General features: G+C 39.5%; 1 protein-coding gene across 1 annotated transcript; it reads right to left on the bottom strand.

Moving 5' to 3' along the window:
- Nucleotides 1-975: 975 nt before the first annotated feature.
- adra1d (adrenoceptor alpha 1D) lies at nt 976-11,773 on the bottom strand. Its single transcript, XM_040024192.1, has 2 exons — nt 9,530-11,773; nt 976-2,992 (listed from the first exon to the last, which is right to left on the bottom strand). The coding sequence occupies exons 1-2, from the start codon at nt 10,482-10,484 to the stop codon at nt 2,442-2,444; spliced, it is 1,506 nt and encodes a 501-aa protein (XP_039880126.1). The 5' UTR covers nt 10,485-11,773; the 3' UTR covers nt 976-2,441.
- Between the last annotated feature and the right edge of the window lie 1,765 nt (nt 11,774-13,538).

Here is a 13,538-nt window from a genome sequence, read left to right as displayed (position 1 = left end):
GAAAATTTCAGACACGGTGGGAGAGTGAATATTTCTTTAAAGAATTCAAGGGGAAGTGTGTCTGTTTGATCTGCACTCAACTGTGGCAATTATGAAAGAGTATAATGTACCACGTCATTATGAAACCAAACATCAGGCCTATGCATCCTACACTGGTGCTGAGCGAGAGCAGAAATTAAAGCAAAGGGTAGCTCTCCTGCATGGTCAGCAACAGTATTTTTTTCGTGATCAAATTGTCCAGGAAAAGGCTCCGATAGCCAGCTATGAGGTCGCCCAACTCATTGCAAGACATGACAAGGCTTTTTCAGATGGAGACCTCATAAAACACGGCCTCGTTAAAGTCACCGAAATAATGTGCCCGGAAAAAGTGCAGGACTTCAACAACGTCAGCGTGTCCAGAAAAATAGTTGTGCGACGCACTGAAGACTCGTCAGCCAACATTAAACTGCAACTGTCTGATAAAGCTGTGCTTTTGATTTTTACTCCAACGCATGAGATGAGAGCACCGATGCCACAGACACCGCAGCTGTCAGCTGCTAATTTTTTTGCGGGGAGTGGACGAGAGCACGAGCGCTTTAGGTGAGTAAAAATATATTCCACAGTACCCGTGTGTTAATAAGCATGCATGTGCAGGTACGCTTCAAATATCTATAATGCGCATCAATTCTGTCACTACCCTGCTTTTGCGCACCGCTTTCTTATATGCACAGCGCACGTATCAAGTGACATTTGTCCGGATTTTTAGCACGAGTGGCGTCGGATCAGCACCGCAGCTGGATGGCCCGATTTACATACCCAGCGCAGCTGATACTCACCACAATAATTTACTAAAATTATATGGACTCCTGTTATTAAGTCCAGTTCAGTCTGTTAATGTTAATAATCGTTTCAAACGGACGTTAATAGATGTTTTGCTAAGCCTAATAACTTAAATAACAAACTTGAAATGTACCCGTCCCATTTTCCCCTTTATTGTTTTTCTCTGTACTGCAAATCTTCTGTCTAAGAAGAAATCTGAGGCTGCTGTTCTGAGAATGAGCTACCAAAGCTTTTTCTGAATAAATCAATAAAGATCTATTTACGGAAAGCTGTGATGAAGGCAGTTTGTCTTTAATTATAATCAACAATATAACACATTTGACCACTTTTAAGGGATTTTTCTAACTTTAATACAGTAAAGTTAAGGTTATATACCTAATTTCTAGTAAGGCTTCTAACAGGAATCAACTGTGGTTTATTGGTCTTCATGGAGTTGCTCCCTTTCTCTCTATTAATGTGCACTGCCTCCAATTCCAGATTTATGAAAGTGTGTTTGTGCTTTCCTGAAATCTTTTTGTATTTCTTTTTCTTTTTGTAATTTGTATTTCTCAGTCAGTAGACATATTTTTACTGCTGTTCTGACCGCTTTCATTAAATGCAGGTGTTAATTTATTTCCAACAGATTCACTTCTACTAAAAACAACTCATCCCAAGAGCATTTAGCTTTACTTAAAGATGAATAGGTGCACAAGGTAAAACAACTAAAGCAACAGTGACATCTTCTGGATGAAGGAGATATTTTTCTTTAATCATGAATCAAATAACGTAACGTAACTGAAAGACTTGAAGGCATAAAACAATAAAGAAATTATTGTTTCCACATTTTTTCCTCTCCTACATTTTTTGCCTTTCATCTGATAAACATAAAAAAAACACCCCAAAAAACACAACTTGACATTACTGTTCACTTGGCAACGTTGGCCACTCGTCTTTACAATGCCTTGTCAAAAAAAGAAACAGAGGTGCTGATTAATGATCATAATTCAATATGAAATTTTACATTTGATTAAACTGTGGCACCAACACAAAAATGCACTTGTGATTTTACTTTCGCGGAGATTGAAAACTTTGTTTTGGTACAGGTATTTGTTCCTTTGCTTCTTTGTCTTTTGTTAAATCACAAAACATGCCAACCAAACCATTTACTCTCAGTCTTTATCACACAGTGTGAGCTGGCTAACATTTAAAGACATCAAAACTGCCTGATACAAAACTGTAAGAAAAACATACAACAATACTAATTATCCAGCCTTATGTTAACTGTCTTTCCCAAAATATTACATTCTTAAAACTTGCCAGCTGTCAGCTGTAGGCTATGATATCTTCACATCCAGTGCCTTCAAGCGAAAAAGTATTAAGTCCCAACTTACTGCTTATTTCGCACCCATGTCCCAAATGTGTCATTGAGCAGTTCGCTAGAAGTTTCATCCAAATAAACATGTTGGGAACCAAGGGATTGGGATAAGGGTTTCTTTTTTTTGCCTGTTTGTGCAAGGATCAACCCATTATTCTCAGCTTTAATCGTGCCTTGATTCTTTGATATTATGCATTATCACAGTCTTTCTTACATGTCGGTCCAATATGGCCCTTTGAAAATAAATAAAAGCCTCTCTGGTGACCGTCTAAATGTCAGTCTCTTTCAGGCCATAGCATTCTGCCAGATCATAAAACTGATAGCTACTCTGCTCACAAGAGTTGTAAATCCCCATAGACACCGTGTCCACTGTTTCAATTCGACCAACAGCAGGTGTGGTGCATTTTCCCGTCCCTCCCTTAATTTTATTTGACAGATTATTTACTTTCTCTTTGAGCTGGAAGGAGGACTTTCGCAGTGGTGGAAACAGACTCCATCTCTTGAAACCTAGTGCATGTCCTTTTCTTGTGTGTAGCAAAGAGCTGCCGCAGGATTCGTGCACAGCGTAGCCAGGCTTATAATCGCCTCTCTGATCCCTTGTCATTCCCTTGACAGCAGTCCGCCACCTCTGGTCATAGAAGCGTCGAAGGACCCTACGTTTCTGGTAACACTGGCACTTGAGGAGCCTGGTGAAAGCCCGCTGGAACTCTTTACTGGAGCAGGGGTAGATAATGGGGTTGATGCAGCTGTTGAAGTATCCCAACCAAAAGATCACCTTGAACACAGTTTCAGATGGTTTTAGTGCCGGGAAGAAGGAACCTGAAAGGAGATGAAGCCATCAGGAAGATGTGTGAGTTACCATAAAGCAAATGAGCAATATAGTACAAATATTTTCACAAATATCCTACAAAGAGCCACTGAAGATAAAAGTTAGTACTGTCAGAGAATTTGTACATATGCAAAATATATACATTTAATAAATATGAATGATTTTTACAGTTGGATGCTGTATATCATTTTGTCAGTCATGTTGGATACTAAATAATAATAGGTAAGTAATAATAAAGCAAAATAATTATATGGAATAATCTTAATTTAACAAAGATATATATATACTGCAAGAAATGCACACGTCTATGCACAGCTGTGATGTACTATTATGTTATGTATTGTGTATATGTATTTGCACTCTGACGGCAGGATCTTTTTAATGATTTATTGTGCACCTGCAGGGTTTTTTTTTTTTGCTTATGTTTGTTAATAGAAGCAAAGGAGGTTCTGACATTTTAAGGGCAGATATTTATAGAACATGCTTCACCCACAAGCCTCAGGGCACAGAACTTTTTTTCTTTTTGCTTGAATACCATGCATGATGAAGGCAGATTTTCTGGTATTTACAGATTTCTTGAATGGATTTAACTGATGTTAACTGATTACATGAAATGTGCCAACACAATATTAGATGGGCTTTTTCCTGTGATGGAAACTCTCGCTAAAGGGGTCAGGTGAAACATACACATTGTTATCAAAAAATGTTTTTTCCATGCTCCAAGGACACACACCAGGCTTAGCACAATGATTCATAAAAGTTTTGAAATGTTCCATTTAATGCAAGAACATCGTCTTTGTTTCTGCTGGTGTTTCTGTCTGTGTTTGTTATTGGTTTTGCCTGATGTGAAATACTGGAATGGATAACCTCTAAATATTCAATTTATCAACTCTATTTAGAATAATGGAAAATGAAGGGAATTTCTATTATTTCTTGTAGTGGGGATTATAGATATTTAAGAAATATGGAATATATGGAAGTTTTCTAGCTTTTGTGCATATGACATTACACACTGGTAATTTAACAAATGAGAACATTAGAGTTTTTCATAATGAAAATTGCTTTTTGCACAGATGACTAGCAGCACAAGGCATTTTGCTTTGCTCATATACTCCCAGTGCTATTTTTAGTACAATAGTCCGATGACACCCTTATTTTTCAGAGGAAGCTGCTTTTCTCTCTTTCTTTACCGTTGTTCTTCTTTCTCTCCAGGCCTGGGATTTAACATGGCATCGAGCCTGGACACAGAGGCAACATTTAACAATGCTATGATGTCAAGTCTGCACTGATATCCCAGAAATCCATTTTCTTTCTGCTTAGTACTGCACAGAGGCTTGTGTGTAATTCTCAGAGTTGCTCTGACATTACTGACCACTAAACAGAAAGAATGCAGTTATATTAAAAGAAGTGGATGATGAAACAAAGTTGAGACTTTCTTCATAGTCTCATTTTGCTTTCATCACTACCCACCCAAATTCACTCAGGATTAAAGACTAAGATTAATGAATTAATAAGAGGAAGGGATGTTCTTTTTTTGAATTATGTCCCTAAAATGACATCACCTTTAGAGGCAGGCAGCAAGTGATTCACTGCTCTGACGCACAGCCAAAACACCATGACAACAGTTATATTTTTTATGTATTTGTTTTATTGCTTCTGAGATGGCAATCTTTTTTAATTCGTGTATTTTGTATATTAGTGTATTTTGTTTTACGCTTTTCTAAAGCTTAAACTCAACATATGGCCACCAACAGCTAAGATATACAGACACTGAAAAACTTGAAACCTTAAAAGTGAGGGGATGGAGGCGCCCTGCTATGCTGTGTGGATGTTGGGCAAAGGCATTTTGTTGGCACAGTTGATTTTTGTCCACTTGTGCCCTCAGATTCATTGCAAAAAAAATACAGCTGCTCATAATGATCACCTTTATTTGTTCCAGTATGACCATTCCTCCATCAATAAGGGTTGTCTGAATGTTTTGACAAGAAAACAATGTGAATTGTATCTGTGCAGGCTCTCGGCCAGCCAGATCAAGATAGTCTTGGGAGCTTGAAAACGAAGGTAACTGGATTTAATTAGGTTTGTGAAGATCTTGTCCAATTCTAAAAACAAATGTTGGCAAGCCCCAGATATTTAACCTCCAGTGGGGGTTGTGGCCTTTGGAGATGGTGCTGAGGGTCATGAGGTCATTACTTGAGCTGAGGTGTGAAAAAAGGCGTGGGTCATTGCCATACTGGGGGTCAAGCGTGAAACTAATATGAGACCTTGCCCCACCCTGTGAGGTGATCTTCTGAGGTCAGCTGAAGCAAGGTGTGAATGGGGGTTGAAATGCCTGGGAGGGGATCTCAAGAATGCATTAGAGTTGGCTGACAGTGGGAGAGTATAGCCAAAGAAACTGAACACTTATGAGAGATTTTAAACAATTTATCACCACGGTCAGAACATCAAATGAAGGAATACCCGTTGTCAAAATTGTTTTTGTACTCAGGTATACTGCCAGTGGTCTGCAAAGTCTATTTCAAAGAGTGATATAGTTTTATTCTGGAAAAACATGGCCGCCCAACAACTTATTAAGACACTCAATAAGTTATATGGTTCAAGTATAACCACTGAAAAACTATTTGGCTACTTTACGCTCAGGTCAAATAAGATCTTCAGCTTCACTGACAGAAAAAACCAAAACCAAATAAAGATGATTGCATATGGACTCTAAGCCCCTGTCCACACATACTTGGATATTCTGGAAGACATAAATTTTCTTTGCATTTGTGACCTTTCCTCTACTTTTAAACAGCATTTTAGGCCACTGAAAATAGGCCTTTTGAAAACCTCTTCCAGCCTGAAGATTTTCAACAACGATGTTTCTGTATTAATATGTCAACAAGGAAAGCAAGGATGTTATCTTGGAACATCAAAGATGTGCGCCTGTATTTCAGTTTTTGATGTCAGACTGCTTGGTTTTGCTGTTTTTTCATGTGTTTTCACATTGATGGAGATTTTGAAAACAAAAGTGGAAAATCCCTGTATTAAAACGTACCTGTGTACAAATAGAGGATGCCCTCTGCACTTACTCACTTAGTTTCATCATAATATCTAAAACATTTTTCTGGACTTTGTTCTTTGGACTTCTGTCAGAATAATTGAGTGCTTCCCCTTTTTGTACACATTTCTAACTACTATGATTCATTTATGGTATGATATTAATGACCAAATGACATATTCTCATAATACAAAACTGCAAATATTACAGACTGTAGCAATAGTAAATGTTTACTAGTAGTTAACATTAGTTGTAAAATTTTAGATTTTCTGATTGCTCGTCTCCCGTTACTTTCCTGCTTAATCAAATCTGCTTGTGAATCACGCCCGGAGTCCACAACTAATTTAAATATTTTAAAATGGGTCATCACTATCAAATGCCCCCCACAATAACGACTATCACAAGAGGGGCTAATAATAAGGTGTAGCTGAGTATTTACAGCAGCATGACTGTGTGTATGTGGTTAATACAATACTTTCATGATGATGAAGGGGCCAGTCACACAGCATAACAATGGGTTTTGTTAATGTGTTACTGAGGTGTTTTAACAGACTTTGGACAGTAGAGGTCTCTAGCTCAGATAATTTATTGGTCAGAATCGCAGACAGTAAAAGTAGCTAATGTTGTGTCACGTTTTGAAGACCTGAGATGAGCATTTACCCAATCGTTATCTTGGTTGCAAAAAAAAATGTATGTGACTAAGATTGGTGGGTCTGACTGGTAAACCACATGCGGTTTTTGTTGTTAGCCAATAAATATGTAGTCTCATACCACAAATTAGCTACAATTTTTAAAAATGGCATGACCAAGAATTATGAAACAATTACAAAATATTTTTTAATCCAAAATGAGTGACTGAGTCCATAAACTCAACAAGAAACTCTTTACAGACGTCAAATCAGAACAATGTCCTCACATGGTTTTCAGTAGGACCAGAAGTCCTTTTGCAACCACAGCTATCGCCACCTGTTGGCCTTCAGAGAGACTGCAGATTTTTTGTGCACTTCCTCATTTACAACAACCAATTTCAGTCTATTAAACAATAGTGGGTGAACATATTTAAAATCAGTTGTGCATTTTTGAAAAACAAAAAAAAAGCATTTTCTGCTAAGCCTGAAAGAAGAACTAGTTAATTATACCACCTCAGTGGTCGTGGTTGGCTTTTACAGAGGGAAAGAAACAGCCTTAAACATCATCACACAGAAAAGTCCTGATTGGTATAAGATGAGCTGAACGTACAGCTCTGCCTTTCGGCAAAAAGTTACCTATTAATGTCTGTCTCTGCGATGGACCAACATCACCGTGTCTGACTGACCGAGTGTAGGTTAGCAAGCGGTGCTAAGGCCCCACACTCATCTGTGAGTGGTTTGGGAAATAAAAGGCAGCCACCCATGGGGATAAATTGACAGTGTAGAACTTTATTGATCCCTGGTGGAACTTAATGTTTAAAAATACTTCCTTTGAGGAGGCCTGAGGTCATCTCTCAAAGGGTTTTTGCAAACCAGATGTCTTACAGCACGATGACTAGATTCTTAGAGTTCAGAGTTTTATTATGCTTTAAAAACCAAATTGCAGGTCATCCATTAATCTACAGCAGACGTTAGTTTAGATAATAGTGTTTTGATAGTCTGACTTCCTTTATCATGCAAATTAGAGACCTTTCTAACATTCACCAGGTATCATAAATAAAAAATAAAACAACTCAAGATAACACCAGACATAATTAATGATCCCTTTTGGCTGAACTGCCTTTGAATGCAGATTGTTAGTGTCACCATTATAGATTTAAGAGTCTGTATGACCTTTCCTAAAAGCAATAACGTGATCACAAAGTCAAATTATTACAGTCATTACAGTAATGTTAATTAAAACTATTATTAGAGACTGCCTTGAGGTGCACAAATTGATTAATAATGTGTGTAATGAAATGTGTACTGACTTTTAACATTTTAAACCTTTAAATCTCATTCCTGTCATTTTTAATCACATGCTGAGGATGGAGTCTGTCTGATTTAGGCATACAAATAAACTTGCCCTTTTCTTTCCCATTAAGTGAATAAAATGATAAGTAGCACCAATTTCATTTCATGCACCCCATGTGTCCCTGCGGGCTTTGCTCTAATAATGCCAGTCTGTAAAAGGAGAGGTGCAGCAAGAAACAGACTGCTGTGTTAGTGCTTTGCCCAGTAAGATACTGGCCATTTGTTCTCAATGGCTCTCACAATCAATTATGTGAAATATATGCAAAATGAAAATCTGTGGTGCCACCATTAACATGTGGCACCAGAGCTCTATTAGTCTAAGTGAATCTAGCCTGAATCCTGCTAAGTAGGCACTCTTTATTTATTCAGTTTTGCATTTCAATCATTCTTTTTGTTGCTAATATCCATATTGCCTCTGTTTGTGTTTTAAGGTGTGCCTTTATGTCCAGTTTTGTCTTTAAATTTAAAGCTATTTCCATTTGATTTCACTGTAAAATGTGTTCGTTCGGTTTGATTTATGTGTTGTCATAAAGACTGAATTGGTCACCCTCAGCGGAGGGCCTTTTCAACCATCTGCAGGGGGAATAGAAGATATCTTTGCCTGATTTGAATCTTACATCCCACTCTCTTAGTACTGTAGTCAACTTAATGAATATGCTCAACAATAAAACATAAATGTTTATTCTTGAAAATCATGCCTGTCTGAGTTTTTACCAAGGTAAGTAGCTGCTGGAACTGGTCATCAGTGAAGAATGTCAGTCTGTTATGACTGCTCTTTGAAAAATGTGATATTAGCCATATGAAGGAATAATTACAGTCATGAAAAAATTACAGGCATGAAAACAAACCACTTTAATGGTCATGTTGCAGAGCTGACCTTTCCTGACAAAAGAATTGGTTTTTGTAGCATTATAGCATCTTAATTTTGATCACTTCCTGGCATAGCTCCCAAAATAAACTGCGCATGCAATCCAGAACACGCAATTTTCTTATTTTGTTAGGCCAAACGCCAATTTTACAGAGTTTATTAACAGTGTGAAAGGGTTTTCTTAAATTAAAATTCACGGAATTTCATATGTTTAGGCTTCCTTTGCGACCAGAATTTCGAGTCTTTTATAAAAGTCTGCGCAGCTGTCAAGAGGAGCCTCTTAGACGCAAACGTTTTCAATCACAGCGTCAATTTCTTATACTGAACACGACCCATTTATTCAGAACGCTTTATTTTGGACCGATGTGCATCTCACACATGATCACTTCAGGAGTAAAATCATAAATCATAGCAGGCCCGAAACAGGCGTGTTTGTTGCTCTTAAAGATAGAAACTTTTTAAAAGCGCATTTAGGAGAGGAACATTTATAAGAAGTCATATTCTCCATGTTTGGCAGGAGTCTGGTGGAAATGCAACAGACCGAATCCTATTTTACGCAGGACCCAGCTCATGACCCAGCATGAAATGCTGAGAAACGATTATATAAAAATAAAAGAGATCGATAAATAAAACATACCCATTGGCAGAAAGAAGAAAAAGGGCAGCCAGCAGAGGATGAACATCCCCACCACTATGGCCAGGGTTTTCGCAGCCTTTTTCTCCCTGGAGAACTTCATCAGCCGCACGGAGAGCGAACTTCGAAACGGGTGGTTTTTGCTGCTTTTTGAGCTCGCCGGACGCGCGTCCTCCAGCACGCTGCGACAGTGTATCCGCAGGACCACTTCCATTGACTTATTTCTCTCGCGTTTGACTCCCGCTTCCAGGCTCCGAGTAGTCCTGCGGGCCACCACGTACACCCTAAAATACATGATGAGAATGACCATAAGCGGGAGGTAGAAAGAGAAAAGCGAGGAGAAGAGCGCGTATCCCGGCTCCTCTGTGATCCTGCAGATGCTTTCGTCCACAGGCGGCGGTTCCTTCCATCCCAGGAGCGGACCGACCGAGATCACAACAGATGATACCCACACTAGGACTAAAATAGCGACTGCCTTTCTCTCAGTCATAATACTTGGGTATTTAAGGCAGTATTTCACGCCGATATAACGGTCGATGGAGATCATGCAGAGGCTGAGGATTGATGCCGTGCAGCAGAGCACATCCACCGCTGCCCAGATGTTACAGAAAACCCGGCCAAACACCCAGCATCCCAGCACCTCTAGAGATGCAGAGAAGGGCAGCACAATAATGCCCAACAGGAGGTCTGCTATGGCTAAGTTGACAATGAAGAAGTTGGTGACGGTCTGTAACTGTTTGTTGCACACCACAGACAGGATAACCAAAATATTCCCAACAATTGCCACCAAAATAAAAACGGAGAGAAAGATCCCAACGCCGACAACCTGTGAGTCCATTGTGAAGTTCCTGCATGTGGTAATGCTGTCATTTGGTAACATCTGGTCCGAAACAGATCCATTAAAAGAAGTGAAAAACAGCCCATGGTTGCTTTCGTTCCTCAAGTTAGAGTCTGTCATTTTGAAACGCCATAAAGAGAAGTAAGGGAATAAGTTTTCTGAAGAAAGCAGTGTGACACGCGTCGTTCTCAGTCTCCTTTCATTCTGTCTTTCCAGTAAGGTTGCCAAGCAGCCGTTCACACTGTCAGTATTTATCACGGGTAAAGCGAAGGGAAAGTAAAAGGCAACAAAACTAAATAAAAATAAAAAATAAAACCGATGGGGAAAAAAGAAGCCCCTGCAAAAACTACATCCACAAAGACTGACTCGTGATTAGTGTTAAACTCACTTAAACGTGTATGTACACAATGTTTAATAAACTATAAAGTTTGGATGCCATTTTTAAAGATCATTACAAAAAACAAATTAGGTAAATGTAAACATATTTCTTCCATGCGACGGGTTTCCACTGCTGGCATCCTTCATAACAAATCCCAGAGTCAGAGCTGGTACAGCAGGTCTGAACCTACTGCACAGCTCCACCCACACCGCAAAAAAAAACATAACGATGGGCTCACAGTCTCCACCAGAGAGCGTATATGTGGTCACGAATTCTGCATGACCGCTGCATGTGTACAAGCCTTAAATGCTCCAGTGCTTTTTTATCACCAGGGTGATGATGATGTGCTTATGGGCAAATAAAGTTTGACCAAAGAAACAAACAAAACAAAGCAAAAGGACACGTGTTGGAGGTAGGGGGATAAAAGCTATGTTGTTTATTACTTACCGGTTATTACATACCAGAATAAGCCTCTCTTTCATGCCATAAGTGTAAAACAGTGGCACATCACTGAGATTATCCAAACTGCCACCAGGCACCGACAAACCATACTGACCCCGGTGTGAAAATCCGAGTGCCTTCAGGCAAAGTGGTAAAGCTTCCCAGTGACACTGCAGCTGCTTTCTCCAGGCCTGGTGTGCATAGCTGAAGTAGAAAGACGGGCCTGCACAAACCACTAGGGAGCCCAGAGGAGAGGAAAGGTCAAGAGGCAGGGTCACAGAGAGGCCAAACAAACCCTGCATGGAAAACGATCAACCCCAAACTACCGGTCTGTTTAGTGTAGCAACAGAGCGTGTTGTGACACATAGTTAATACATGTCTCCAGGATGAATCTCAAACATGTCTTGGCGAAAAGTAATCAGCAACACCTAAACATACCACACCAGGATGCTGTGGTGTGTGGATTCACATGCATATTTATAGAAGACAGTATCTAGTTTTGCTGGTACTGGACTACTGCTCTCCTGCATGATGAAAGCTTCCTGCTGATAGTGGTATCTACATCATCTTAGATTGAAACAAATGATTGCCTATTTCCAAGTGCCCATCCTGCAGGTGCGTGCAAATTCAGTAGCACTTTCTTTCTTTCACATTTTGTAATAAGAAGTACTGAATCATGCATTGAATGAAAAGCAACTTAGGAGAAACTTCACTAGTTTTCATATCACACAAGGCAGCCGAGCACTCTCAGAGGCCCATAATTACAGCTGAGACCTCTTCAGATTGGTTGGTTTCCACCTCTTTCTTCTTATTAGTTTGAGTGCTCGCAATAGGGCTAAGAGTCCGTACCCATGCTGGAGAAAGGCCATGTGTGTCTGCATAGCTCAAAAAGCATTGGAGCTTTACCCCCACACCCCCAAAAGACCCTAATGATGATTACACACCAGATAACAAAATTGCTGGATGGATGGATAAAAATTGAAGAGACAACTTTTCTATTCTTAGATCCTTTGTGCTGCAAAAAAAGTGCCAAATTTACCCTAATAACAGAGCCAGTTAGTGAGTGTTGGTGAAAGTTCTCAATGCTTTTAAAATTTTTGCTTCTAAAATACATGTTCATAGAAAAAAACACACAAAAAAACAAGCTGTAAATTAGGTACGGCATGCTTCAGACATGACACATGCCCACCCGTCCCCTCATTTGACCCTACAACACTGAGGCACTGTACTTCCTGTTTTCATACTGAACAGTGGCTCTGGACCAAAATGTGAGGTATGCAGTGTCCAGTATGACGAGTTCAGTTCCATTCATTTCATTTTATGTATACAGCGCTAAATCACAACAACAGTCGCCTCAAGGCACTTTATATTATAAGGTAGACCCTACAATAACACAAATACAGAGAAAAACCCAATAATTATTTGACCCTCTATGAGCGAGCACTTTGGCGACATTGGGAAGGAAAGGAAAGGACTAGTCTTAATTAGATTTCTTCTTTCTCAACGTCATCCCTGCACTCAGCTATAGTTTGAGCTAAGTAGCAGAAATGCTCACCAGAGTTAGTATCACCGTCACCATCAGAATTTATTTGAATTTGTTCACCATTTCCATGCTAAGGCATGAATGTGATCACAGAAAATATGGCGGTTGGCATTGAGCAGTGAGACTGACTGTCCATCAAACCAAGTAGCTGAGCAGTTTAGATAAAAAGCCCCAAAGCTATATTAGCAACTTGGGTCTAATATCGACTCAGGAGTCTGGCTACGGGCAGCAGCATTTCTGTTTCTAGTCACGGTGAGTCTGCTCAGCTGTCAGAGCACATCCTTTATTATTAAATTTATAAAAAAGAAAAGCTACAATCTCATCCAGCCCACCTGCTCCTCCTTATAAGAGAGCTAAATCCGCAGTCATGCAGAACCGACTTTAGACCGCACTAACGCAGGAGATATTTGGACAAGCCTGTTAGAGAATGTTTGAGGTAATGATACATGGGATGAACTGGAGGTCACTAAAAGTAATGTAAATGGTAAATGGTAAATGGCCTGTATTTATATACCGCTTTACTAGTCCCTAAGGACCCCAAAGTGCTTTACATATCCAGTCATCCACCCATTCACACACACATTCACACATGTGTTGCGGGTTGCGGGTTGGTAAGGACACATGTCCTTACCAACCCGCTCAAGATTTCCACTCAGACAGTTGAAATAAGAGAATTTCACATCCACATTTGGACAAGTGGGTAAGATTTATAGTCCCTACTTTATGGAGTGAACCCACTATAGCCAAATTTTTTATTCCTCACTAAATTCTCAAAGTTTAAATATTGATTATTGTGTTTGAAAGTCAGTAT

Source organism: Simochromis diagramma, unplaced genomic scaffold (assembly GCF_900408965.1).
Source record: "Simochromis diagramma unplaced genomic scaffold, fSimDia1.1 OVJJ01000302.1, whole genome shotgun sequence".
Taxonomy (NCBI): domain Eukaryota; kingdom Metazoa; phylum Chordata; class Actinopteri; order Cichliformes; family Cichlidae; genus Simochromis; species Simochromis diagramma.
Note: the sequence above shows the minus strand (reverse complement) of the source record. Positions and strands in the feature narration are given on the sequence as shown.